Source organism: Zootermopsis nevadensis, unplaced genomic scaffold (genome assembly GCF_977971745.1).
Source record: "Zootermopsis nevadensis isolate Lab colony 2312 unplaced genomic scaffold, Znev_1.0 Znev_ptg000030l, whole genome shotgun sequence".
Lineage (NCBI taxonomy): Eukaryota > Metazoa > Arthropoda > Insecta > Blattodea > Termopsidae > Zootermopsis > Zootermopsis nevadensis.
This window is the reverse complement of record NW_028259162.1, coordinates 4,278,511-4,305,191: the sequence shown is the minus strand read 5'-3', so window position 1 is coordinate 4,305,191 and position 26,681 is coordinate 4,278,511. Positions and strand designations below refer to the sequence as shown.

The window sequence follows — 26,681 nt, the reverse complement described above, 5'->3', positions numbered from 1 at the left end:
ACTTTAAGTGTTTGATGTTGAAAACAAACCTTATAAAGAACAACATTTCCAGCAGACAGGTTTTTGTGTGGTGATGGAGCTATTTAATATCGTGTGTGATGCTAGTGCACTTTGTCCTTTCTTTCAAGACTGTGTGTGTATATACATGTTACATTTTAGGTTAAGTTAGAGTTGGAGCAGGAGCGATGTGGAAGACTGGAATTGGAGTTACAAAGGGAACAACAGAAAGCAGAAGAACTTGAATCTTCAGTGGAGAAGGAGAAGCAATTGGCACAGCAGAAGATAGACATAGAGAAGGGAATAATCCAACAGCTAAAGAGAGAGTTGCTTACTGTAGAGGGACAGCGGGACAGTCTCAGCGCACAGGTAGCATGAATTGTGTCATGTGTCACTTTAATAACACATCTTTGTCACAAATCTTTAGACTAAACATTTTGTACTTTACGTTAAATATTTCCAGCTGATTCATGTGCAGGAGCAGCTGAGTCTCAGGAATGTTGAGATGGAGGCCATGGAGAGGAGGGTTTGTGTGCTGCAGGAAGCAGAAGTTCAGAGACAGAAAGAGAGACTGTTGGATCAGGAGGAAATAGATAAAAACAGGCGGGAACTTCAGAAAGCCCAGTCTTTACAGGTTGGTATTTGTTTAAACATGACACTGTTTGTTTAGCCACACCTAGTGTGATGTCCTCACTGTCATGATATATATAGCAACCCAAAGTATTTTTTTTTACATTATCATGGCAAAATAAATTTTTGAGATAGATAAAGTGGGTTTTGTCATTGAATTCTGTATAGGTGAAGTGAGGTGAGGAATTGTAGACCACTATACTAGCACTTTACTAATTTTTTGTTTTCAGGGATACTCAAAGTGAAATATCAACAGGTTAAACTTAATTGAAACATCTAGAAACAAAAATATTTCACAAGTTCAACTTTAATATGAGAATAAGTCATTAAGATAGTGATACCAAATTTAGGATGATACTATTTTTTTTAATTAGGGTAATGTAATACTATTAATTTATTGATCTGTGCTAGAAAGTTATGGTACAATTGTTTCTATGCAACAAGCCTCAAAAACATTTCCAGACAATAAACTTTGTGTCGTGATGGATCTTCTTATTGTCTTGTATGATGTTGGTGTGGTGTCTTCTTTCAAGACTGAATAAATATCTACGTGTTAAATTTTAGGTTAAGTCGGTATTAGAGAAAGAGCGATGTGGAAAACTCGAGTTGGAGTTGCGAAGGGTACAACAGAAAGCAGAGGAGCTGGAATCTTCAGTGGAGAAGGAGAAGCAACTGGGACAGCAGAAGATAGAAATAGAGAAAGGAATAATCCAACAGCTAAAGAGAGAGTTGCTAACTGTAGAAGGACAGCGGGACAGTCTCAGCGCACAGGTAACATGAATTGTGTCATGTATCACTTTAATAACACATCTTTGTCACAAATCTTTAGACTAAAAATTTTATACTTTACGTTTTATAATATAGCATTAAAAAGATAACTTAAATACACACACCTTTTACTCTGTTGATGAATTCCTACAGTTATAATCTTCTTACAGTTTATTGTTTCTTTACATTGTAAACCACCATCATCATTAACACATCTGCTGTATAGCGGTAGATTTAGTGTAACATTTTCATATTTTTACTAACCTCTGTTGTTTGTGAAACCTATTTAATATTTCGGATTGTACTTATCTGTAAGTTTTGTACTTTGTGACTGACTTTTGAATTCATGGTGTGTATATATATATATATATATATATATATATATATATATATATATATGTACAGGTGTCCAACTAAACAACTCTGTACTTACATTTTATAATATTTCCAGCTGGTTCATGTGCAGGAGCAAGTGAGTCTTAGGAATGTTGAAATGGAAGCCATGGCGAGGAAGGTTCGTGTGCTGAAGGAAACAGATGTTCGAAGACAGAGAAAAAAACAGTTGGATCAGGAGGAAATTGATAAAAATAGGCGGGAACTTCAGAAAGCCCAGTTATTACAGGTTAGTATTTATTTAAGCAGGTTACTTTGTGCTGAAAATGTGGTCCTCACTATTATGTTAGCTATAGCAATCCAAATCCTTGATGTACATGGTGATAGCAACATCAAACCTTGTCATAGATAAAGTAAATTCTCGTGTTAAATTTTGCAAAGATGAGGTGTGAGGAATTGTAGACCTCTTTAACAGTACTTTTCTCACAGTTTGTTTACAGGTATATTGAAGGTTAAACTTTATATTTCAGAAATTTTGTTGCATCATTCTTAGACTCTTTAATGATCTTATTTCAAATGCAGAATTTATACATCTTTGAATGAGATGATGAAAGTGATAATAAATGATTAGGTGACACTGAAGAAATCCATGACAAAGCTTAATCAGCTTAGGAAAACAAAACTGTCTTTGTCATCATGATCATCATCAACTTCAAGGATTAGTCTTCTTAGCTACAAATTATAATAGAGAGGATTTCTTTGCAAATTTCTGTGTGAGGTTACTGTTATGTTAGTTTGACCTGGAGCAAAAGATAGTGAGCTTGGAGCAGGAAGTGTCCAAGCTTACACAGCAACTTCTGGAAAGCAACGAGCAGGTGGTAGGTGCAGGATTGGATCGGGAAACAACTGAACTGAGGCAGGAAGTGCAGAAACTAAAGCAGGATCTAGAAAACAGCAGAGTTAGGGAACAGAGAATATCCAGGGAGTTATCTTCTTCACCTGATGTTCCATCTCCTGTTCTGGAGAAGCTAAAGGTAAGCATCAGGCAGTGTCTAAAATTACTTCCTGTAATAGAACATTAACTGTGTTTCTGCCTGTTGGTCCGAGTTTTTGATCATTGGATTAAAGATAGTGCTTTATGTGCATTTGCATCCTTGTAGAGCACATATTAAAAATGTCTTTATCTGTCAATTTTTCCATCTTTCTGTCTGTTGTATGGCAACATAAAAATTGCTGAACAAATTTCCACAGACTTTGATATTGGGGAACTTTTCTAAAATGAGTCACTAAATTCCAATTTTTGTTAAAATCAGACAACAGTAATGGTCACATTCATGGATGCATTTCTGCAAGCAGAATTGTGGAATCCCCACCTAGGAAATTACTTTATTAGGAATCCCCATGTAGGGAATTTCTCAGCCTTTCACAAATGTAAAATTCTGATTAACTTGCCAGAATTGTTACACTATGCATACATTTCCTCACATGTTTTCTCAAAAAACATAACATGCTAATACTCAGATATGTTATGGGAGCAATAATTTTGATCTTTTGTCACAAAAAATAAACTAGTGCACCAGTGTATACCAGTTTAGTCTTCTGAGTTGTAGGGTCGTATATTATTGGAGGAAGCGTCCAACATTTCATTTATACCCTGAAATGGGGTGGTCATTTCTTCTGAAATGTCTGAACCTTCTTCCAGTAATGCATAGTGTTCTAAACTTTTATTTTAAAAATGTTATGATGAAAGTGTGGCATGATATAACTATACCCGTGATTCAGAATGTGAATGTGATGCTGGAGCAACATGTGACCGAAAATGCAGAAGTAGCCCTTACACTCTCTCGGCTAACAGGGGAGCGCCAACGCCTTCAGGCCCGAATTAAGGAACTGGAAGAGCAGCTCAAGACTGCACGTAGGTCACAGGTAAGGACAGGTGGCTTTACTTTGCTCTAATCCTTAATAGCATTTTACATTAGTTATTCTTTAATGACATTAAAATATTGGATTCTGAACAAATTTATATATAAGGGGAATTTCTGAAGTTTCTGTTATGTGATTAGTAACTACCCGCTTTAGACATAAGAATTTATAGAAACATTGTGTCAAAACTTGAGATTTGAAGTTCTCACAGCAGTGAATATGTTGGTGTTTTTCTTCTGGGTTGTGATGCTGTATGGATGCATAGCTGGATACTAGAGTTTCAGAGATAGATAGATGGAAAGAGAGAGAGAGAGAACACATACACGTGTGCACACACTATTTTGTTGCAAATATAATCATTTTTTGTGTAAACTGGGTTGACCTGGAACTAGTATGTGTCCACTGGCATGTGTAGTGAACTTAAATATGTACCTTTGAACCATATCCTGAACAATTTCAGTCCTGTTTGTAACTTCGCAACCTATTGCTCCAAGATATGTTATATTATACTCCTGTTGATGCACAAATTTTCCATGTGTATGTATACATTTTGAACTACTATGAATTTTTATTCCATACACATAAAACTTACAATATCATTAAATAACCTTTGCTTATTTTATTTTATGACACACTTAATGATGCTGTCAGATGCTCATGCTGTATAGCATCTTATAGATGTGTTTTATCTCATTTGAGGTACCCGCTGAAATGGATTCAGTACACATGGAATTTGCTGCAGAGAGAGCTTTATGGGCACAGGAGAAAGCTGCACTCAAATTGGCATTGGCTCAAGCTGAAGCTGATGCCATTCATGGTTCTAGAATAGGTGAAGGTGCTGACACCACTGATAGAGTGAGTTGTTCCATGTTCTTACTTTTAAGAGGTTAATGTGTTTTGGCACATGTTTCAAGGTGATGGTTTTTACTGGAAGTATCATTCATTTTTAAATGAAATGCAATTTACCATACATTATGAAGTTATAGTGTAAACACTGTTAAATAAATTCTATAGAATATCTTTTACAAAGTAAAGTAAAGCTGTTCCACTGTACGCCATGTAGGTGCTTGAGGGGAGTTTTGGACAGTTATGTTATGTTGCATTTTGGATCAAAGAAAGCTTAATTAATATAAGACATGCCTCTGCAGGTGAAACACTTGTTTGGAAAGTATCAACGGTCAGAGAGCTATCGTAAGGCTCTAGTGTGGCAGAAGAGGTATCTTCTAGTTGTTCTTGGTGGGTATCAAGAGTCAGAAGCAATCACTGTAAGACGCCTGGCTCACCTGTCTGGTGTACAAGAAGCCATGCTTCACCAGCAGCATTCTGTGTCTCAGAAAAAACCAAGGACAAGGTTTAAGTAAGTTTTTTAATTTTTAAGTTAATACTGTCAGTTATTCATCAGACTGATATTATGTCAACTTCTTCCTGAGGCGTTTACATTTTATATGGATTGTCTAACAACCAAGCCTCTCCATCTGTCTCTGCCTTGATACTCTTCGTCCCATGTTTTTCTATCCTGTCTGACATCTTTCCTAATTTGTTCCCAGCTTGATCTCAGCCTCCCTCTTCAGTGTTTTACTTTCATATTCAAGGCCTTCTTTGGGATTCTCTCTTCATTCATTTTTAAAACATGCCCATACTGTAATATGTTAATTTACCTTCCAAAGTTTTTATTTTTAAATGCTTTCTAATTATTTCAATCCTTATTCTTCCTTAGTCTTTTCCATCTGTGCTTGTTAAAAATTTAAGAAGTCATTGCATGGTTGTCATGTTTCAGGACGGCAGCAATAGTCATGATTGCGCTGTCCCGTATGCGTTATTTGGTGCAGCGGTGGCGACTCGGACGTCGGGTAGGAAGCAGTGCTGTGCTGAGTAGAGGTTGTAGTGAGAGTACACTGTCCAGTGCGCAGTCCTCGTATCATGGTGAGTAAACAGCATCTTATTGCGGACTTCGTTTGCTGTAAAAAGCGTTTCAACATTCCTTGTATTATAACTCCCTAACATGTTTATGATGTGTAGTAGGCTGTTTCCTATGTCTGTGGCTATGACACTAGTCAGCAGTGGTGCAGGAAAGTGATTAGTTAGATGTGAGTACCTGATGACTGTAGACATCTGACATGTTAGGCATCATGACAAACAAGTTAGGAAATATAAACATAGTGGAACATTCCTTGCACATTTGCTAATGGTCCTGTTGATGTCAGAGTTGTTGGGGGGGGGGGGGGGGGCAGTGACATACCACCATTACCACTATGATAGCAGAATCCAAATATTTAAGTCTCTTAATAACAAAGACCATTCTGAACTGGTTCCATCTACCGCCCTTCCTTACAACTTTTCTTCTTAAGATCTGTCCAATTGATGTCTTTTCATTACTATCTTGTTCTTCTGTAAGATGCTCTTTATGATGTTACGCTGAAGTACGGTCAATCTGATTCGAAAGGTTGAGGGTATCAAGTATATGTTTTGTGTAGTTTCATACATTGAATATACCCATTTCTCAACTTACATATTTTGTTATCATGCTGCTCGGTTTCCTACACAAGTCTTTTGTTGTTTCAGGTCCAAGAAGACATGGGTCATCAACATCTGTGAGCAGTTTAGGAATTTGCAGAGCCCCAGCACAAGAGTACGATGTTCTCATGTCTCCACCCAGTAGAGACCGACCCATGTTGCAGAGGTGGGAGACTGATTTTGTACAGCACCATGTGAGGTAAATGTGTGGAAATGTTTGTTTATTACCTCTTCTCTTATTATTTTCTTCCTTTTTGTTATACTCTTACTGGCCATATATAGATCGGGCAACTGGTGGTAATAATAAAGGGCCAATACATCTGTACCTCAACTGAGTAGTAGTAACATGCAGTAGACAGCTGGATGTACCTATACCTTTATTGTAAATAATAATTGAGACAAACTGTTTGTATTTTAAACTTCTAATTTAATTGAGAGGGCTTACCTGTTTCTATTGATAATTAGATCTCATCTAAGAGTCTAATTTGGAGTTACCACTGTTTACTTTTAAGGTTGGCATAAATACCATTTTCTCTGCACAAAATTTGTGTGTTAACACAGCAGCAGCACTTACTGGCTTTTTTGTTTCATTTGTCAGGGACAAGTAGGTCAGTGTGCTTGTTGAGCCCTTGTAATAGCATGTAATGTTTGAGACATAAAGAAACTCATGTCTCTGGATTTGCAGGACATGAATTGAAGAGGATTTTATGGTAGGAGTGGTTTCGATCAGTAAGTTGACAGGAGAAAGATTAGGGTTTTAAAATGTTATAATTGAAGCTCAAAGAGACTTTAATGGTTCTTGCATTTATCTTGAATTAGAAGGGCAACAGGTTTATATGGTATTTTGGTCTGCAATCTCTGAAGTTCAGGATAAAAAATGTAATTTATGTTGGGCATATACTATGATGTTGAAAACTAAATTAAACAGACTCAAGACTGGGTCAGTGGTGGGCTTTTATGTTCACAGCGTTTCAGCTTTGGGTCTTAGTACCAACTGATACTCTTAAAATACTTAATGCAAACTACTCCATTTAAAGTTGATTGCCTATTTTTGGCTGAGGGTTGGAGGTGTTACATACAAGTATTTCATATTAATTTTCCATTTTCTGTTTATAGGAGTACAGAAGGCATTCCTGTTTCACCACTGAGACCATACCATGTGGCTGAATATGTTGATAGATTTGACCAACTCCAGAGAAATCTTGGTTTGAGTTTAACAAAATCCCCACCTTGAACCCAAATAAACTTGCCAGTTTACTAGATGTATGTTCAGAATTTATTTGGCCTGTATCTTTCTGATGATGTTGGTGATTTAATTTGGTCAGAGATCCGAAATAACATTGCATAGATAAAATCTGTTTAGTAAAACTTGTTAATATCAAAGTTGTAGCAGTGAGTGATTAAAATTAGAATATCCGTTATCATTTGTTAAGTGGTGCACATCATATTTTTGTAGTAAGGGTTGTTGCTGATTGAAAACAGGATGGCACTGATTAATAATATGAACTGTAACATATTTTCTTAAATCTGAATGCATGTTTTACTATATGTATTTTAATTTTATGTAATTTATTTTTATATATGTATATAACACTATTATCTTCATAGATTAACTTTATTTTATAATGTAGCAAGTGCCATCTTTATAAATAGAGGAACATATATTAATTTGCCCCTTTTAAATTTCTTCACAAAACATTTTTGTTATAATTTGTGAGCACTGTCTGCACATAGATTTTCAGTTCTGAGAACATTCAGTATGAGTATGTGAGATTATATCACATTGTATGTCACCATTTCATTTGCCATAATGCACTCTTGACATACAAGGGAAGTTCAAATCTGACCCAGAATTTGAATTGTTTCTCATGAATAATACTGTAGATTAATACAATTGTTGAACATTAATTCCATGAGATGGGACAAGTGTGTATTTTAGAAAGACTGCATGATTTGAAACTTTGAACAAAATTCTGGATAAAATTCGAACCTCCTAAATATTTGTTTTCAGGACCATAAGTTTATCAACAAACAGTCATTTCAGTAATAAACCACAATTAAAAAATTCATTTTAACATTTAAAAGAGAATTTTTACTGTACATTTTCATAGGTGACACTCCATGTTAGGCTTGAAATTAAACACAAAACCTTATATTCTCATGTATAGTTTTATCAAGAGAGGTGCCTTTGTAACCTTAAGTGCATGTTTTGCATTTCATGAAGATTGCTACCGAACTCGTAGTGATATATGTTTGTGAACACTTTAACAGATGTAGGCATTAGCAAGTCACCGTGGATTAAATTGTCTTTGTACATTAGCCAAGAGAGCATTTGGAAGATGCATTATACACATTCACACACAAATGTAAGTAGATATTCCAAAAAGAGTGAATGCTATGAATTAGTGGTTCGCAAATGGTGTCAGAACACTTTTAAATATGAACTCGGTAAACTTGAGTGGAGAATTAAGTGGAGTATTCACTCTTCTGTGCTCACATATTAACGAAAATGTTACATTATAGCTTTGTTTCTTCTTGGAGAGTACCGGGAGTTGTGCAGCCCTGTTACTGGCAAGTACTTGGTCATACCTTTTCCATTGTTGTCATTTGAAATCACTATACTGATGGACTAATCATGTGTTGCATGATATGTTTTAAGAAATGGAGTATTCTGTAGAACTGAGCCATGGTCATTAACTTCCTGTTTGGAATAAATTAAGTTTTCATTTATAATTTAATATTAAAGTTAATTTGTCCATGGTGCTTAAGTAAGCCGCACACCATGCAGACAATTGGGTGAATGGAGATATAGCTCCAAATGTTCTTAATCTTGGCACTTGATGGAAGTGAATGGTTAACTAAACACATCAGTGTTTTTCACTTGAGGAGAGAATAGAGTGCTCCAGCGTCATTAGGATAGGAGGTTAGATGGGCCCCAGAATTGGTCTGGATGCAGTGGCAAAGAGAAAAATCTGTGCCTCTGCCAGAAATTGAACCCCAAACATCCAACCCATACCCTAGTAGCTATAGTAACTGAGCTGTCCCAGTTCCCTGAGGTCTGAGATAAACTTATTAATCCATGATTATAAAATTTTTAATGACAGGAATCAACAAGAGTGAAGTATTCTTGGATGATATCGTATTCTGTGATTTTAGGACATTTTATAATCCTGTTATAACTTTAGAGACTCATTAAATAAATCAAACTGGAACTTTAAGAAAATTCAAATAAATTTTGATAGTGACATGCCCTCCACATCATGTGTTGCACACGCAGAATAATGGGCACAACTCAAAACATGTAACATTTTGTAGTGAAGCAATTTTAAATTTTATAATCTGTATATAAAGAGCTATAAGGGTGTAACTGATATGCAGCTGAATGGATAGAAACTACAGCTGTGGCCTTATTATACTGTTAAAAGCAACTTCAGCTTTCAAATAGTACCTTTTTTAATTATGGTCCTGTTATTCTGTGTGTATGAATTGTGATAATTGTACCATCATGTCTTAGTTGTCTGACCTGTCTTTGTAAGAATTTGGTTCATGGTATGAAGGTGAGGTTGAAATTAAAGTAGGAATGGCTTGCAGAGATGTGTGTGTGTGTGTGTCTCCTCTCTCTCTCTCTCTCTCTCTCTCTCTCTCTCTCCCCCTCCCCTCCCCCCATAAAGGAAAAAGTTTTCATAAAATTACAACTACCAATGAGACAGTAGCCATATTATTACTTTTATGTGAAAATATGAAAAGGGTGTTTAAAATATGTTTAATTATTTATTGTATCATATATTTATAAAGTATTCATAACACTTGCAAAAAAACAACTTATTTTGAGTTTGATAAATTTTTGCATTCTGTACAGATATTTTTAAATCTCATAACATACTTGTGTTTAGACACTGCCTGCCCAAAAGGCATACAAAATTGTCTAATTCATTAACCTCTCCCATTAATTTCCACATCAATAAGAATACCAAGATATATATGTAAGTATACAGTTGTGTAGAATTTTGTTTGAATAGAATGGACTATTTTTTTCTGTCTCCCTTATCACAAAATTAATTTTAAAAAATTACAGTTAACGAAACAGGATTGTTGTTTAGATTGATAATTTTACATAATATGTAAGTACTTTGGAACCATGTATAATTTCATTGTACTTTATTTTTATTGTGTAGTGCTAGAAATGTTCTCTGTCTGTTACTGCAGTATGTACGCATTGTGTCATTCCAGTGTGTTTCATATTGATCAGGAAGAACTTTCTAGTCATGAGACCTGATTAGGATAAGAATACCAGTAATCTGAAATTCAGGGTACAATGACTTTTGAACAACATTTTATGTCACTCATTGTGGGCTAACGGCAACAGTCCTCCACGTTAAAACACGCCATGTGAAACAGAGGTTCTTGCCAAATATGAAGTTACTGGTAGATTGGTAAGTTTGTAGTCAATTTACGTGCAGCAACGTCAAGTGATAGAAATCTGAGCTTAGAACTTATGTGACCTAATTTTTTATAATGTTATTTTCTCAACTCTAGAAATAATGGTTGTATCTCCGTGGCTTTTGCCACATGTTGTGATAAGTTTCACCACCTGAAGTTAAGGTTGGCAATGATGTGGGAGAGGCTTAATGAACAGCATACCCTGACAATGGAGAACTCTGTCATCTGTAGGCAGTATTAAAATCATTAGTTATGTTCATCTCTCTCTTGCAAATTAGGTGTATTAACGCCTGTCTGTTCCTTGACCCTCTAAAGAATAAAACTTATTTGAATGATACAAAAAATATTCCTTTGTCCAAGAAAACACACTACAACACCATTACACCTTAAATATTTTAATGGTGATTAGAGAAATGTTTTGCTCTTTGTTTCTTGTGTGTGGTCCGATTTGTTTTAAATATCTAGTCTCTAAATATGAAAGAGTGTATATTCTAATAGATGATATGGTAAAAATAAAATATACCCCTGTTTGAGATAGTTCCTCATTGTTTTTTGAGGTCACTGTTACCAAAATGAAAAGAACGTTAATATTAAGATTAAATGAGAAAAATTCTCTGTATATATTGTATATGTAATGTGTTGTATTTTTAAGGTTTCAGTATTGAAAGTTAGTGCTGTACGACTAAATTTGAGTGTTATATTTCAGCCTCAAGATGCTATTCCGTTTTTTATTGCTTGTTCAACTTGTAAATCGTAAGTTTTAAAAGGGCATGTTATTCTCAAAAGTTTTGCTGATCTAGTTTTGCTATAATATTGTTAGGTCTGGTTAATTCGGTGATGAACCTTCGGGTTCCGTAAGCCATCTAGTTAGTTAGTTGTTATTAGATCTGATTTTACATTAGTGATTCCTACATTTCTTTATTCACTTACAACCAAAATATCCTTTGTGATGTATGTAAGATGTATATATATGAATGAAAAATGTACAAATGTGATATTAACAGATTTGAGTGCTTCATTTTGGAATTTCTTCACTCATAGTCCCTCCTTCGGTATACAAGGTCCCCAACATCAAGGCTCTTCAGGTTGTGGGCCAAACAGTATCTTGGATTTCATCATAGGTTCAGCCTTCTTAGTGATTGTAAGGCCATACCTTTTCTTATAATCCTGAAAAGTATCAACATTACCTTACACAGTATGTCTGATTTGGTGATAGACATGTTACCCACTGATGCACTATTTTCTTCCTCAGCATTTAGATTGATAGCTTACCTGTACGGTATTCAGTATTGGATACAGGTAACACCCTTTCTTTGTAGAATCCTCTATAATTTCATCAATATACTTGAGGAATGCCTTGTCTTCATCATACATATTGAGTGTCGCTCTGAGAGCTTTCCCTTCTTCTTCTTCAGAGTCTTTCTGTTTTGCTTCTTGTCTTTCTTTCTATAACATCAGAACAATGTGTTCATTATACACAGAATGAGCATTACTGTCATTCAAAATGTAACATAAAGTGATAATTAAATTCACATTTATCTCTAAAGTAATGCTTGTCTGCAAATTATGGAACAACAGAACTGTAAAATTTTTTGTGATTTCCTCATTTCCATTCCTTGTACATGTCTCTCCACTGTTCATTCAGATTCGTTATTGTAACGTAATGGAAGACCCAGGCAAAATGGGAGGTATTAAAATAGATCTTAAAGAAGTAGAATATGAGGGCCTAGGGTAGATTCAGCTAACTAAAGATAGGATCCAGTGGTAGACTTTTGTATGCAGAAATTAATCTGCAGGTGCAATAGTCAGTGTTGGACAGAGATGCATATGCCTGGACCAGCCAGAGAATTCCGCTGTGGCAGAGCATTAATTTGAAACAGCATACATCAATTTCAGTAGTACCACCATCCTTGATAAGGCAATATATGTGGATGTATATATGTATAACATGATAAAGGAGGCCCTCAAGATCAGGCTTTGTCCCAGAAACATTAACAGGGATAGAGGCTTTACTCTCAGTCAGTCCTTGTACTCGGTGAGTAACATGCTGAAGAGATACATATAAAAACACAAACTTACAATCTGTTTTCCATAACTCTTTCGGGTTTCTTCAATGTCTTTAATATTCTTCTCATGTCTCTGTTTGTTGAATTCATGGTTGGCTTCATTCTCCTTCAATCTTTGTATTATTTCCCATTTCTTTAATTCTTGCATGTCTTTCTTAGACTGTTCCTCCCTTGCCAAGAATTCTTTATAAGCCTTTATCCTCTTCTGTTTTAGACATTGCTCATATGCTGATTTCTTCAATTTATTCTTCTCTGCTCTTATTTTCAAAATAAAGTATGTTAGTGATATCAGAAATATTATTTGTTATATTATGATATTTGCAAATAAATATCTGCAACAATTTTTAAGTAACAATGGAACCAGTAAAATAAATCACAGTTTTTGTACATATACATGAAAAGGAAAGTTATAGATTGTATTTTCCAATTATTTTAACTTTGAATAGGTCACATACAATCGAAATGTATTTCATTTTCTCAAATTGACTGAACTGATTTCAATATAGGAAGGACATGTCAGTTGAGATTATGCTACTGTGTACAGTTTTAACTGATATTTATATTTTGTAGCTTTTAATTAACATGGTGTCTTACATAGCCTCCTTTTCTGCAGTTGCTTTTTTTCTTAATGCATTTTCTTCATCTCCCTTTCTTTGTTTAAGCTGTGCCAAGTAATCTCTGATTTTTTCTTTCTTGTTTAATGACTCATTTAATATCTGCAGAAAAGATGTAACAGCAGTTGCAGTGATTATAAGGAAAGATGTAAATGACCAATATTCCAAAAATAAGCTTCCAATATTTAAGTAAATACATGAAGAACTACTGTTACATTTAAAATTGTTTACTTCCTGTTCTTTCTCCTTCCGCATTTGTTCAACCTTTTGTTTTGATCTTCTGTATATTTCGGTAAGCTTTTTCTCTATCTCTTCTGTGTGTTTCTCAGCTTCTTTGAATTCTTTCTGTTTTTCCAAAAAATCCTCGATCTCTTGCCTGAAAATTTCCTTTTTCTTAGCAATCTGAAAGCATAAAATGTGTTTAAACAAAACATTTCACATATTTTTAAAGGTTTTAAATTAGGATATTGTATGTAATTAATCTAACTGTACTTCTATTCCTTAGATTCTAATACATTTCTAAAGAGGCTGACTATTGTTTAATGTTCTGCATTTGGCTTCACCCAATTAAATTTCAGTTGAATGCTGTAATTTACTACTTTGATTTAAATATAATTGCATATTTTTCTCACCTTATTTTCCTTACATTTTTCTTCCATTTCAATTTCTTTTCTTATATTTATCAAATCTTCACTTTCCCGTTGTTTTTCCTTCTCTTCAGAGAGCATCTTATCGGCTTTTTCTTTAATTCTACAGAAAAGACATTACCAAATCATTATTTGTCTTTCTACTTATTGTGACAATTTAAGATGATGAATGGTTAGATAAACCAAGAAACAGCCTATTGATGAATTTGTAAGCAGTACTCTGGACGTGCAACTTAACTTTAGATCAAAACTGTGTATTTTATGAGCCTTGTTTCTGTCTTACTGTGCTAGCAAGTCTTCTTTGTTCTTATTCATCTTTTCAGTCCTCCTCTTCTTTTCTAGTTGTGTCTCTTTCTTATAATCTTCTGCATTTTTTCTACACTTATCTGCATATTCTTGTTCTTTCTTTTCTTCTAGTGCCTTCAGTTTCTTATCAAATTTAATCTGTGCATCTCGTGTTCTCAAGACCTGGAATTCATTATTTTTGTATTCATTATGTGCAAGGGTGATTATATCAAACAAACATTGGAGTGATTAATAAGTTGTTTTCTCTAAACTTTAAAAATTAAGAATTTTTCAGACAATTTCACTATCTACTAAAATCATGTGGCAAACCTACTACACTCTTGTCTTCTTGTACATTAAGTATATACCTCAGAGAATCTTAAACTGTGGTTCAGCATCTTAAAGTTGTCCTTGTTGTAATTCAGGGCTTGTTGACACTTCTGAAGATACTTCCTTTTCTCCGTTTCTTGCTCCTTTCTGAATGTTTTCTGGACATCACTTCCTTTATTCTTAATAGCCTCAAGTCTTGCTTTATTAGCAGCAATCCTTTGTTCTTTCTTTTTCTGAAGAAGGAATTGTTTACATATTTACATTTTACTCCCTGTCTTTACCACAATAACCAGGTGATTCAAAAGCAAAGTGACATAATAGTTTCTTTTCTCAAAGAACATCAGTGATTGAAATTATGGCATAATTAAATGACTCATCATGTAGCATAACTGAGAAATCTACTTTATGAAGTTGAGGCTGTATGATCTTTAATTGTATTTTTAAAAAAAGATATTTTTGAGTTTCACGTTCCCAACATCCAACTGACAGTTTGATATGATTTGCATATGCTGCATTAGCTTAGACATAGTACTCTTTCTTATTGGAAACTAACCACCTATAAAAGATAAGAAAATAAATAACTTCTGTAAAAAATTGGAGTTAGCACTTTATAAGGAGTAGTTATTATGATCTTATGTCCTCTCCTTATGGAAGTTATAATGCCACTCTTCAATGTACCCTTATTGAACCATGTGTTTTCTTACCTGTAATGTATTTTCCCAGTCTTTTATCATAAATCTTGAATATTTTTTTAAATTTTCATGCAGTCTGTGCTGTTGTTCTGCATACTCTGCTTCCTTGTTGAGAAAGTGTTTGTGTCCTCTAATCCTGTACCATTCTGATTTCTCTAACACAAGGGCTTCCTTCTGTTCCCATTCTCCAGTGCTGTAATCTTTTGCTGGGATGTTAATAGATATATAATACATTGTTCTAACACGTTAAGAATTGCAGAATTAAATTTGTATCTGTATCTCTACTTTTCCATTAATTGCTTTGTAATTTCATTACAGAAATCATTGGATGTAAGTAAACAAATGGTGATCAAGGTTACTGTTGCCTGGCAACAAGGTAACACCAACTCAGATAAATAAGAAATCTTATGTCACTGTCAAAGAAAGTGGATTATCGTTAATGTAAATCATTTTAAGATTTGTGCCCGAAATAGCCTGATCTCCTTTTCTGTCAGCAGTCTTCTGTCTCACTTTTGGTTGCTGTATGCAATGTGATATTCAAATCTTGCATACTAAGTATATATTGAATCACATCAACTTTAATCATCGTTTCAATAAAGTTTACCTCAGTTATAAAAATAAATTACTATTGAAAAACCTAACCTGCTCTCTGTTGAGCCGAATGAGACGTATTCTTTTGTATGATGAGTAATTTCTGAGAAAATAAAAAAAATTCTATTTAAGCTTTATGTGATGTAGATGCCTGATATGAAGAAAAAAATAAAAATGTGTTTGTTCATCACAACTTCTTATGTAAGTTCTCACTGTCATTGAAAATGAAACAGTAGTTTTGGTCATGAAACATGGGATGAACAGATGAACATGATTTTCTCATTATGTGTACATGTTAGGTAAAACACACCATTGCTGATTGCATGTTTTTATCAGTGACTTTTGTAGGTGAGATTTCATGTTTTGGCCATGATGAATATGAATAACTTGTCTTCAGGGACAATGTACTGTGTAATTTGGTAGAAATTGACTGACAATCACAGGTACTTACAGTCTCCATCACCATCGCCCTGATGATGGAGGCAGCAATCACCTCAGAAACATCGGGAAATTTTATGTGTACCTCGTACTAATAGTAGTTACAGTATTAGTCAGCAGATGGCAGAGTAAGTACGTCTACTAATGCAATCTCCTGGCAGATTTAGCAGTACAACACTTTATAAATGGCGATATCAACTATGTTAAATAGTTAACATTGCGAGGGGGGGGGGATTCGAGTAAGACAGGCCTTATTGCACTACAGCCAATAGCTGCTGCCAGTACTTTGATTAAGAAGACCAATATCGAAAATAAGTCTCGACCGGCTTAATTCATGACATCTCGTAGAGGGTTCAGAAGAACAATCGATAAGATAAAATTCAGGTTACGAAACGTGATAAAATGTCAAATACAATTTTTTCTTTTAATAGCTGACTGCCTCGAAGAGACATTTCGAACGTCTGCGCCAGCTGCACAGAGATGGGTTAATGTACACTCATGGCACTTGGCACAAATTCGAGTCCTGTCTGTATTTATATGGCGCCAAGAAGTGCATGCATCTCTTCAGGAGTGTCTAGAAAAAAGAGACATTTTCGTTGTCAGGTGCCAAACTTACATAGAGACGTAGTGCCAACGATCCTCGTTGAAAAGTTAATGAGATATCTGCTGCTGGACAGTTTTAAACAATTAAATTCGTGGGTTGAATCTGATTGTTTCGAGAGTGATACAAATGATACTAATTTTGTTTGTGAGTCGTTATTTAATAATTGTAATAACCTGTGTCTGCCAAAATCTGTTAGTATTATCGGTTCGCCACCCCCGAATTAAAGACTTTCTCAGTCGATTCCCACATGTCATCTAATGCTACGCTTTATATGCGACATTGGCATCATCTCAAGCAACCGGGGGAGGATGAAGGGCGGCGGATGTGGTTCTCCAGCACTTGTAATAACATCCGGAGATATAAATTCATGTGGCGAGGGAAATAAATGCATTAGTGGATTGATCTGTTAGAGTGGTCGTAGGTCTGTTAAAAGTTGTTAACGTTCTATTGGTTCTTTTTGCTTGTGTCTATTTCGGTTTGTTACGATAGATGTAGTAGTCTACATTAATGAAAAGCGCGTATGTATTTCTCCATGTCAAACCGTCTGTACTACACACTCTAATGCTATCCTGCAAATTGCAGAAATTAAGAGACTGCTTTAAGGCTGGGAATCTAAATCAAACAGCAAAGAGGCTTTCAGACAAAGCACCGCGAAGAGCGTATCTGTAAGGCTGAAGAAGGCAAATATGTAGTAGTGTCTTATGTAACTTAATTCAAATATTTCCAAAGTCGTCATGTTAGTAATTAGTAAATATGTTCCATAAGTTGATATAATTGCGTCATATTGTGAATTAAAATTTAATTATTCGTGGGTTTTTTTCCGTCTAATCACAATTGTATATAAATAAAATTATACATAAGATATTAAAATATCATTTACATATTTGGTACAACTTTTTACTATATGTTTCGGTTACATTGAACCATCTTCAGGTGTAAAGTTAAAAGTTAAAATTATAATCTTATAAACTAAAACTTAATTACTGTTGTTGTGTAACTTCTGATGATGTTTACTTCCAAATTCATTGGATTCCAATGGATTATAATTTTAACTTTTAACTTTACACCTGAAGATGGTTCAATGTAACCGAAAGATGTAGTAAAAAGTTGTACCAAATATGTAAATGATATTTTAATATCTTATGTATAATTTTATTTATATACAATTGTGATTAGACGGGAAAAAACACGAATAATTAAATATGTTCCAGTCGTCCATTTTTCAAAATTTTAGGCTATTTGTCTATTAAAGCGGGGCATCATTAATTGTGCAGACATAAAATAAACTATTCTTGCCACCTTCGTGCCTTTACTTATAAAAGAAAACTGTGTGCATATGGCACACAGTTTATGGAATTTATTCTTCCTCCAAATTTTACGTTGGTTATGTCATTAACGTTTTTAAACATTATATGTTCACTGACAGATAAAAAAAACGACTGAACTAGGAATAACCAACAACGGTGTGATTTATTAAAGAGCAGACGCGTTAGAATAATAGGTTTTTCATAAAAACGTATTTTATTTTTAGGTCCCTTATATGATGTATTGAGTTGTAACTATTTAGCTTTGGCATTCATGCGGTCACCGCTTTGGTATGGTTGTGGATATGGTTTGATAAACTATGGCGTGGAGAACCTCCAGTGGTTGGCCTTCCTACATATTTTCATTACAAGCGGGAATATCATTAAAAATTATTTGATAGGACATAGCCCACAAGAGGTCTTTTCAAACTAGAGCGCTGAAAGCTATTCCTGAACTTCAGCATCACATCCTGAAGGTTATTCAGCAGTGGATTTGTTTTGAAAATTTATAAGCGATTCTTAGAACATTTATTGCAATAAATAAACTGTTAGCGGTATTAATACAGGTTTAGTTCTTTTCTTTTTTTAAAGTTGCCATTTTCGTGTTACGCTGTTTGTTTCTAGTACATAATTGTCACGATAGATGGCGTTCGTAACAACATGGCGCGAATACATCCATCTGTGTTATTAGTACAAAAAACATGAATAAAACAGAAACAACAGGAAGCTCGTTTCTTCATTATATGCATGTCAGAAGAACCATTAAGTACTAATCTGCTGGTAAGTATTGATGTGAAAAGATATGTGACATTAATTTTACACGTGAGATAGTCCCGGTGTAAAGTTGGTTACGTGCAGGCCGGCAAAGAAAGGGGAGGTCGCAATTCCGAATACAGGTTAATACCAGTAAACATCTCATTGGGTGCATCAACATCAGTGATTAAAGTATCGGTCTGTGCCGGTTAAAAACTCCATCTTTGTGTGGCTCGATCTCTTATTACTTCTTACGTCATGTGTCAAAGTCGTACTCACGAGAGCTGTGATGCGTCACGTATGACCTATGGCTAATTTTACACAGCAACTTGCATCAGAAAGGATGTGTTCAAGCTTATGGGTGTGTCAAAGATCAAAGTCAAGATGCATTAATTCAACGTCATTCGTTTATTTTGGGTGTAGTTGTTAAATTTTAATGCAAATCGGATTGTAATGATGTAAGTGATGGCTTGCAGCTGGGAAGTCATGTGGACATGATATGATTCGTAGATGAGGCAGGTTTCTGTTCAGAGGATTGTCTGTTGTAATCAGCGGTGACTGTTCAAGAGCGTGACACCCATAAATTTCATACGTATGAGTAGCTTCTCAGCATATATATTATTTTATAAACACGGCTTTCCTGGACCAGAGTAGGGTGGTCCTATCACATCCCTAACCCGATGGCAGTTTGGCATTTCGTTACAATAGTTCAGCGACGAAGGTCAGTAGTTCTAAACTCGTCTGTGAACAGTACAGGACAGGGCTATTAAGCAGACCAGTCTTTGCATAACCTAAAAGAAATTGCTGTGTGTTTATTCCAAGCTCGGGTTCACTGCCTACTCTCCTGGATAGTGTCGTCTTGGTGGCCAAAATAAAGAGATTGTCGTCTGAGAAAGCTGGCGTGGGCATTGTCCTATTTATCACGACCCTTCTTCACGCTGTGTGTAATTTGTCAAGATCGCAGTTGGTGTCTATGTCCGAGAGACGGCGCAGGTGGGGGTCCGTCATACTTCTCGGCGAATCCACTGGCTTTCTCCAGGCCTTTGTAACACGCGTACCTCACCTGAGCATCACTTCTGAACGGTTTTCCGTACGTTAAATAAACCTATGCATTAAATTATTCATTTCGGAAATGTTTTTGTGCCGCGAGATTTCTGAATCACAAAGTATTAAGAAACATAACATAAGTCATTCTTTCTGCTGACTGCGGTTTTTCGTGGTTTCTCTCAGTCCCTCCAGACAAATTCTGGGATATAACCTTAAATTAGGCCACGACCGCTTCCTTCCACATCCTTTCAAGTTCATTTTTCTCTATATTCCCCTCGAAGCTATATAGTCTGAGCTACTGAAAAAGCGTTAATAGGCTACAAATAAATAAATGAATAAATAAATAAATAAACTTACATGCTGATTGGTGGAATAGTTTCTAGATATGAGGGAATATCACGCATTTGAAAGCAAAGTCCTAAGTAAACTGTTGGAACCTAAGACAAATGAACAAACGACTACATTTTAAAACGTAGTACTCGGTTTTTTGTGTAGCAGTAAACGATTTTGAGATCCTTCAGGTCGGAGAAGTGCAAATTTAAGAAGAAAGAAATACTTTTGCCTATTTAAATTTTTCGTAGTGTACAAAACGTGAAAATCAACTCTCTTTCCATACCGATGGACGAGTACTTATTGTTAAAATAAAAGTACGGTAGAACTTTTTCTTGGATAGGTCACGTGGGGGAGGGGGGCGATCCGAGGGCTAACGCATCGATAAATATGCAACGGCCTCATTTCTCATGAACCGTCTAGCGTTGAGGATAGTAAAATAGTGCATTAATTATTTGACTTCCAATTCCTGACCACTTCACGCGGAAATGAGATCTCTACTAATACGTGTCAATTACATTTTGTTTTAAAAGCTACTTTCGTCGCTAGACATCATCATAACACTGTTGCCAACAAAGTAACCGAAAAGTCACTAGGCAGTAAAACGTGGGTTTTTTCGTAAAGAAAATAAAGAGAAGCGTGCTTTTGATCTGTTAACAGTTGGCTCGTCATACCATGTGTGACAATATCTAAAATTAAAAGAGGGAATTTAATTAATTTTACTTTTGAATTCATTCCAAATTATTTTATATTTAATCACTTTATTTATTTCGGGTATCATTTGGTCCTTTATTTTTATTATTATATTATTTATTACTTCTTGTTATTTGTATCGTTTAACCAAGGAAATGCAGCTTGATAAAAAAAAAGGACTCGCTGACTTTCTGTGGAAAACAGACAGCTGGATTTACCTTTGCCAAGATCGCAGTGACATAAATAGCATCTTAAACGGACGTTGAACTCAAATTCAAAAAAAGACGCGTGAAAGGAATGACAAACGTGGAATTCAGTTGAAAATTATTTGGAAATGGTTGGTTTTTAGTATCGCACTTAGGGCCCTGATGTTATTTAACACGTGATTCAAGCAGATGCAAGGGTACGCAGAAATTTGGAGTGGAATTTAGTTTTGCGTGGACTGAAATAAGAAGACGATCGCGTGAACACGCGGCGTGTACATTTGTGCATTGTGCCGTCTGACAGAGCTTCGTATGCTAAGAGAATTCATCCCTGAAGGAACAAGTACCATCTTTCAAGCATCTCAGCATCCTCCTTCTGGAACACACAGTGGCTTCAAGCGAGGGAAGTTTTTCAAAAGTGAAAATGATTAAGAACTACTTACAACTGTGTCTTGAGAGATGTCCTCTGTTCGTTGAGAAAGAAGTGGCGTCAATCTCGGATTGCAGCAAGGAAGACGTCGAGGAATCAAGTCGCCGATGGGTAAGTGTTATTTTAAATTATTTTAACTGAACAGTGATACGTATCTACTGCGTCGAGACCACTATTTGCACTGTTTTTTTTTAAATTTCTACATTTTAATTTGTTACTTTTTGGAAAAAAAATGCTTTGAAACAAAAGACTGGTCGCTGATCTAGGGCCTACTATATTGTGTAGGCCATTTGTTGTTCTGTGCAATTAAGCCAAACAATCATTAAGGAAAACTAAGTGAAGATTTTAATTTTTATATGCTGGTTAGTTGGCCTTTGAGTACAATTTCGTTTTTTGACGTAAATACGTCTATAAGGAAGGGTCATTCGGCAAAAAAGTGTTACGAAAAAGTGTAACTGCATTGTTATGTTACTTGGGAAACGTCATCTGTTTACTCGGCATTGTTGTTACCTATAAAACTTTTCATTACATTACATTACAATTCAGCTACCACAAACCCATCTTAATCGTAACTAATTCAAGTTAAATAAGCAAAGTCTTAATCAAACTTTACTCAATTTTAAAGCATGTATGAAGGAAATATTTAGAATAAAGCCAATATATAAACTTCCTTTCCGTATAGACGTATTTACGTCAAATTCTCCGGAACCGTGGTTCCACTGACAACTTTTCTGTACTACTTTAGATTTCCCCCTCGTTCTTGACGGTCATTTGTCTAGTCCGCATCACGAGTATAATTGCTAGGCGCATTTACTCCGGAATCTGCACCCGTCCAGCGACGGTAATGCCCAGGCAAAGACATTTTAATTTTATTAATAAAAATATTATTCCCATTCTCATGTCGTCTGGAAACATGTGGTGTTGGATGGCCGAGGTTAGTTGGTGTTTCTGTGCAGAATATTTTGTTGGGATGTGCAGTGAGTGTACCGGGAGACGCTTACGACAAGCTAGCTCTCCACGGGCGGAGATGGCCACCCCGCTGGGTCATCTCTTGCATTCCGTTCGCGAGATATTAATAGCTGTGGCAATGTGACACCCGTCCCTCATTTCCATACAACTGAGAGACCAAATGTAAGATTATTGCTCTCGGTGTGTCGATATTGCAGCGCTCTGTAGTGTCTCATTTACAAGCCAAAGCGTCTTCTAGTTTAGCCGTGTCTGCCCGTCTGCAAGGAACCGTCAATAATATCCCGGCACAAAATGTTGATTTTATATAAAAGGGACTTTGGCATGTGTTCTCAGCCTTTTTAAACCTTTTGCCGTATTCAGCTCATTCTTATCAACTCGCGGGTCGCCCGGCCATACATGACGGTAGTTTATTGGAACTTCAGGGTAATTTATTACAAGCGATACTAATTTACAGCTATAAATGGGTTCACATATCGAATAATTCCGTGTTTATAATTTTTTTGAGTTGTTATTCTTATTTTTTATTTACTTGACATCAAATAGGCTTATTTAATTCATTCGGTAACTTAACTTTATTTAAGAAAATGTACGCGAGCCACACACACGCACACATCAGCGAACTGCGGGTTGAGAACCCTTGGCTTCAATCACAAAATATTTCTTTTAAGACTAAGTTTTAATTATTCGTGTTTTTCCCGTCTAATCACAATTGTATATAAATAAAATTTATACATAAGATATTAAAATATCATTTACATATTTGGTACATGATATTTTAATATCTTATGTATAAATTTTATTTATATACAGTTGTGATTAGACGGGAAAAACACGAATAATTAAATTTTAATTCACAATATGACGCAATTATATCAACTTAAGACTAAGTTTTGTCAAAAATACTCTTATTTATATGTAGTCTCAGGCATTTCAGCTTTGGTTTCGAAATCAATCCGCCACGCGGCAATAACTGGTCGGACTAGCTCATCCTCAGTCGACTCTGTCAACAAGGAAAACGACGTTTCGTCAGTGGGTTTCGAACACGTGTTTCCTGTAAGTCGGTGTCGTAACTGTTCTCGTCTTTTTCTCCGGGCTTGCGTAAGAGTCCAGTGTCTAAAATTCGACTTTTGTGTCATCTTGAATTCATATCGTAATCAATATCGACTCACTAACTTCGGCTATTGCCATCGTTAGATCCACGGAGAAGGGGCTGCTACTTTAAAGGAAATAAATGAACATCGTGACCGCCAACCATCTTAACAGCGGGACTACAATCGAACGTAGGTCTTAAGAGAATCAAGAAATGGATTTCAGTGTGTACATTACACATGCCTTGTGGTTGTTTTGGGGTTAGCAATTTAGATGTTACGATGCTGTGGTCATTGTGCTGTGGCAGTCAGCTGCGTCATGTTATAAATCATCATCATCCATCTTTATACAAACGGAGTGCAACATAAGGGATAACTGCTATACAGTCTGTCCTTACAGCAACTGAACCACGTAAGTTAGCGAAGTTGTTTCTAATTATGGCGCTGGCCTTGTAATCCTGGGGTCTCGGGTTCGATTCCCGGCGGTGCCCGAATTTATAATTTGTGTTGGACAAGGCCGTGGTCTAGGCAACACGGAGTTTTCCTCCGTGGCATCCCAACAATTACTCCATTCACACACAGAAGAAGGCAATGGCAAACCACTTCTGGATCATCTGCCAAGAACGTATATGAACAGGTCCCAGTCCGAGAAAAGGATGGAAGGGTCCTGTTCATATGGACCTGTCGGCAGACAGAACACTAAATAAATAATAGCAGAAAAGCATCGTATGGGACTCTGAGGTTTTCACAGAGGCGAAAATTTAGACTGCAGTCTATTAGTCTTCTACGTGGTTACCAATATTTTGGGGACACCAGAAGACCATAATCTAAAATGAAAATAAGATAACAACATGTTTTTGCAGTTAATTTTAATGATTAAATTCTAGCTCCATCTTTAGGGCCGAAGTTCCACTGAAACGCTGGTGTACAACTCAAAAGATCAACTTCGAAATCCCAAATATGAAATGTCACGCAATTCCATTTAGTAGTTCTCGAGTTATTACAAGCAGGCGGGCAGGCATGGCGAGGTTGATAAACGCATTTATGGAACTTTGAGTTTTCAACGCACCGATAAAATCTATTTTACGTTAGTAGTTTTACAAATCGTAATATTTAATTACACCCGCATGAGTAGAAGGGGTTTTAAGACCACATTCTGCCTCCTATATATTATTATTATTATTATTTAGTGTTCTGTCTGACGACAGGTCCATATGAACAGGATCCTTCCATCCTTTTCTCGGACTGGGACCTGTTCATATACGTTCTTGGCAGATGATCCAGAAGTGGTTTGCCATTGCCTTCTTCTGTGTGTGAATGGAGTAATTGTTGGGATGCCACGGAGAAACCGGGGAAGAAGCCCCCGGACGAAAACTCCGTGTTGCCTAGACCACGGCCTTGCCCAACACAAGTTATAAATTCGGGCACCGCCGGGAATCGAACCCGAGACCCCAGGATTACAAGGCCAGCGTTCTAACCGCTAGACCACCGTGGCGTCTCTCCTATATATACGTCGCATTATCTAGTCCAAGGCGAAGTAAAATTTAATAGGAACACAAACCATAATCATTAGTTTCATTATTCATAAATTTTTAAACCGAATTGTAGCAGTTGCTACGGTTACGTAATTTCAGCTGCAGAAAGCAATCCAGAACGTGGATCTGAGAGGAGGGTGTTTAGCTGAGGATAGAATGAGGAGGATTCCCCACCCCTTTGGTCTTTCCAGTCCCTGGCTCTGTTCACTAATACGCCATCGTACCAGTAATAGGATATTGGTGCTGGATGTGACAGGAATTTTGTGGCTCATAGTCCACTTCTGACTTGTCAGAAAAGTGAAGTGTTTATTAGATAACGCACCGTTTGGAGTTCTGCTTATGTTGTCCTGAAATTGACAGGACCAAGTGCGGGCTCTGCGATATTTTCAGCGAGTCTGACAGGAAAAATTCAAGTGGAGGCTACAAAAGATTATGACAATATTGTCTGTGTTCCACCGCTGGATATTCTATAAAAATACGAGCAATAAAATTGGAAGTGAAGAGTGTCTGGTGATGACACTGAGGGGAGCCATGAGAGTTAATCTCGTTTCATTATACCTGGGAACCAAAATCCGGCAGTCTTGATTCTGAAGTGTTAATTACTCGGATATAATCAAGCAAACTTTTTTTAAAAAGCACTTCTTCCGAACGGTGAATTTGAAATGGTGGAAATCGTCGTCAATTTAAACTTTAAATTTTAAAGGCAGGTGTATTTTCTCGGAATTCACAAAAATGGCTCATGACGATCAGAAGCATCTGTCAGGATCACCAGTGCCTCGGTCGAGATTAAAAATTGTAGTTTGCCGCGTTACCACTCCGTGCAAAGTGTTTCAATTGGCTCATATTAAGTCAGTAACATTCCAGATTCCGTGCATTTGCGAAGAAGAGAAAGATTTGAGGTTTCACAGCGGTGAGTATGAAGATTTCAGTCTTCTGGGTTGTTGCGCTGTGTAGTCTGGTCGATGTTAACCAACGTTTCAGAGGTCATGCTGCCTCCGTCATCAGGGCGATTCTTAGTATGAAGATTTCTGTCTTCTGGGTTGTTGCGCTGTGTAGTCTGGTCGATGTTTACCAACGTTTCAGAGGTCATACTGCCTCCGTCATCAGAGTATGAAGATTTCTGTCTTCTGGGTTGTTGCGCTGTGTAGTCTGGTCGATGTTTACCTACATTTCAGAGGTCATACTGCCTCCGTCATCAGAGTATGAAGGTTTCTGTCTTCTGGGTTGTTGCGCCGTGTAGTCTGGTCGATGTTAACCAACGTTTCAGAGGTCATACTGCCTCCATCATCAGGGCGATGAGTATGAAGATTTCTGTCTTCGGGGTTGTTGCGCTGTGTAGTCTGGTCGATGTTAACCAACGTTTCAGAGGTCATACTGCCTCCGTCTTCAGAGTATGAAGATTTGTCTTCTGGGTTGTTGCGCTGTGTAGTCTGGTCGATGTTAACCAACGTTTCAGA

The 26,681-nt window shown here is 36.3% G+C and overlaps 3 protein-coding genes across 22 annotated transcripts in view; 2 read left to right on the top strand and 1 right to left on the bottom strand.

Moving 5' to 3' along the window:
• The window catches only part of LOC110828182 (uncharacterized), a 62,130-nt gene extending 50,520 nt beyond the window's left edge, over positions 1-11,610 (top strand). For 10 of the 12 annotated variants that reach the window (XM_087359062.1, XM_087359064.1, XM_087359058.1 and 7 more), the window contains 11 exons: positions 160-366; positions 461-631; positions 1,192-1,398; positions 1,847-2,017; positions 2,523-2,762; positions 3,511-3,654; positions 4,351-4,506; positions 4,800-5,008; positions 5,429-5,574; positions 6,214-6,364; positions 7,282-11,610. In XM_087359062.1, coding sequence (XP_087215188.1) covers positions 160-366; positions 461-631; positions 1,192-1,398; positions 1,847-2,017; positions 2,523-2,762; positions 3,511-3,654; positions 4,351-4,506; positions 4,800-5,008; positions 5,429-5,574; positions 6,214-6,364; positions 7,282-7,399 — 1,920 coding nt within the window. In that variant the 3' untranslated portion in view covers positions 7,400-11,610. The remainder of the gene's footprint in view (positions 1-159; positions 367-460; positions 632-1,191; positions 1,399-1,846; positions 2,018-2,522; positions 2,763-3,510; positions 3,655-4,350; positions 4,507-4,799; positions 5,009-5,428; positions 5,575-6,213; positions 6,365-7,281) is intronic. The other 2 variants (XM_087359056.1, XM_087359066.1) reach the window with 2 other exon arrangements.
• A 26-nt stretch (positions 11,611-11,636) lies between these two features.
• Positions 11,637-21,775, bottom strand: LOC110828187 (uncharacterized). Of its 9 annotated transcripts, XM_022060669.2 has the most exons (11): positions 16,282-16,435; positions 15,882-15,933; positions 15,252-15,445; positions 14,586-14,780; positions 14,216-14,400; positions 13,918-14,035; positions 13,517-13,687; positions 13,266-13,387; positions 12,685-12,928; positions 11,878-12,051; positions 11,637-11,772 (listed from the first exon to the last, which is right to left on the bottom strand). In XM_022060669.2, exons 1-11 carry the CDS (start codon positions 16,294-16,296, stop codon positions 11,677-11,679), a joined length of 1,566 nt encoding a protein of 521 aa, XP_021916361.2. In that variant the 5' UTR covers positions 16,297-16,435; the 3' UTR covers positions 11,637-11,676. The 9 variants fall into 9 exon arrangements, with proteins under 9 accessions (XP_021916361.2, XP_087215222.1, XP_087215223.1 ...); XM_087359096.1 differs by lacking the exon at positions 16,282-16,435 and adding an exon at positions 21,646-21,761 and having other exon boundaries at positions 15,252-15,933; XM_087359097.1 differs by lacking the exon at positions 16,282-16,435 and adding an exon at positions 21,646-21,761 and having other exon boundaries at positions 13,266-13,687; positions 15,252-15,439.
• Positions 21,608-26,681, top strand: part of Reck (Reversion-inducing-cysteine-rich protein with kazal motifs) — a 104,522-nt gene continuing 99,448 nt past the window's right edge. The window contains exon 1 of the mRNA XM_022060668.2: positions 21,608-21,743. Coding sequence (XP_021916360.1) covers positions 21,740-21,743 — 4 coding nt within the window. The 5' untranslated portion in view covers positions 21,608-21,739. The remainder of the gene's footprint in view (positions 21,744-26,681) is intronic.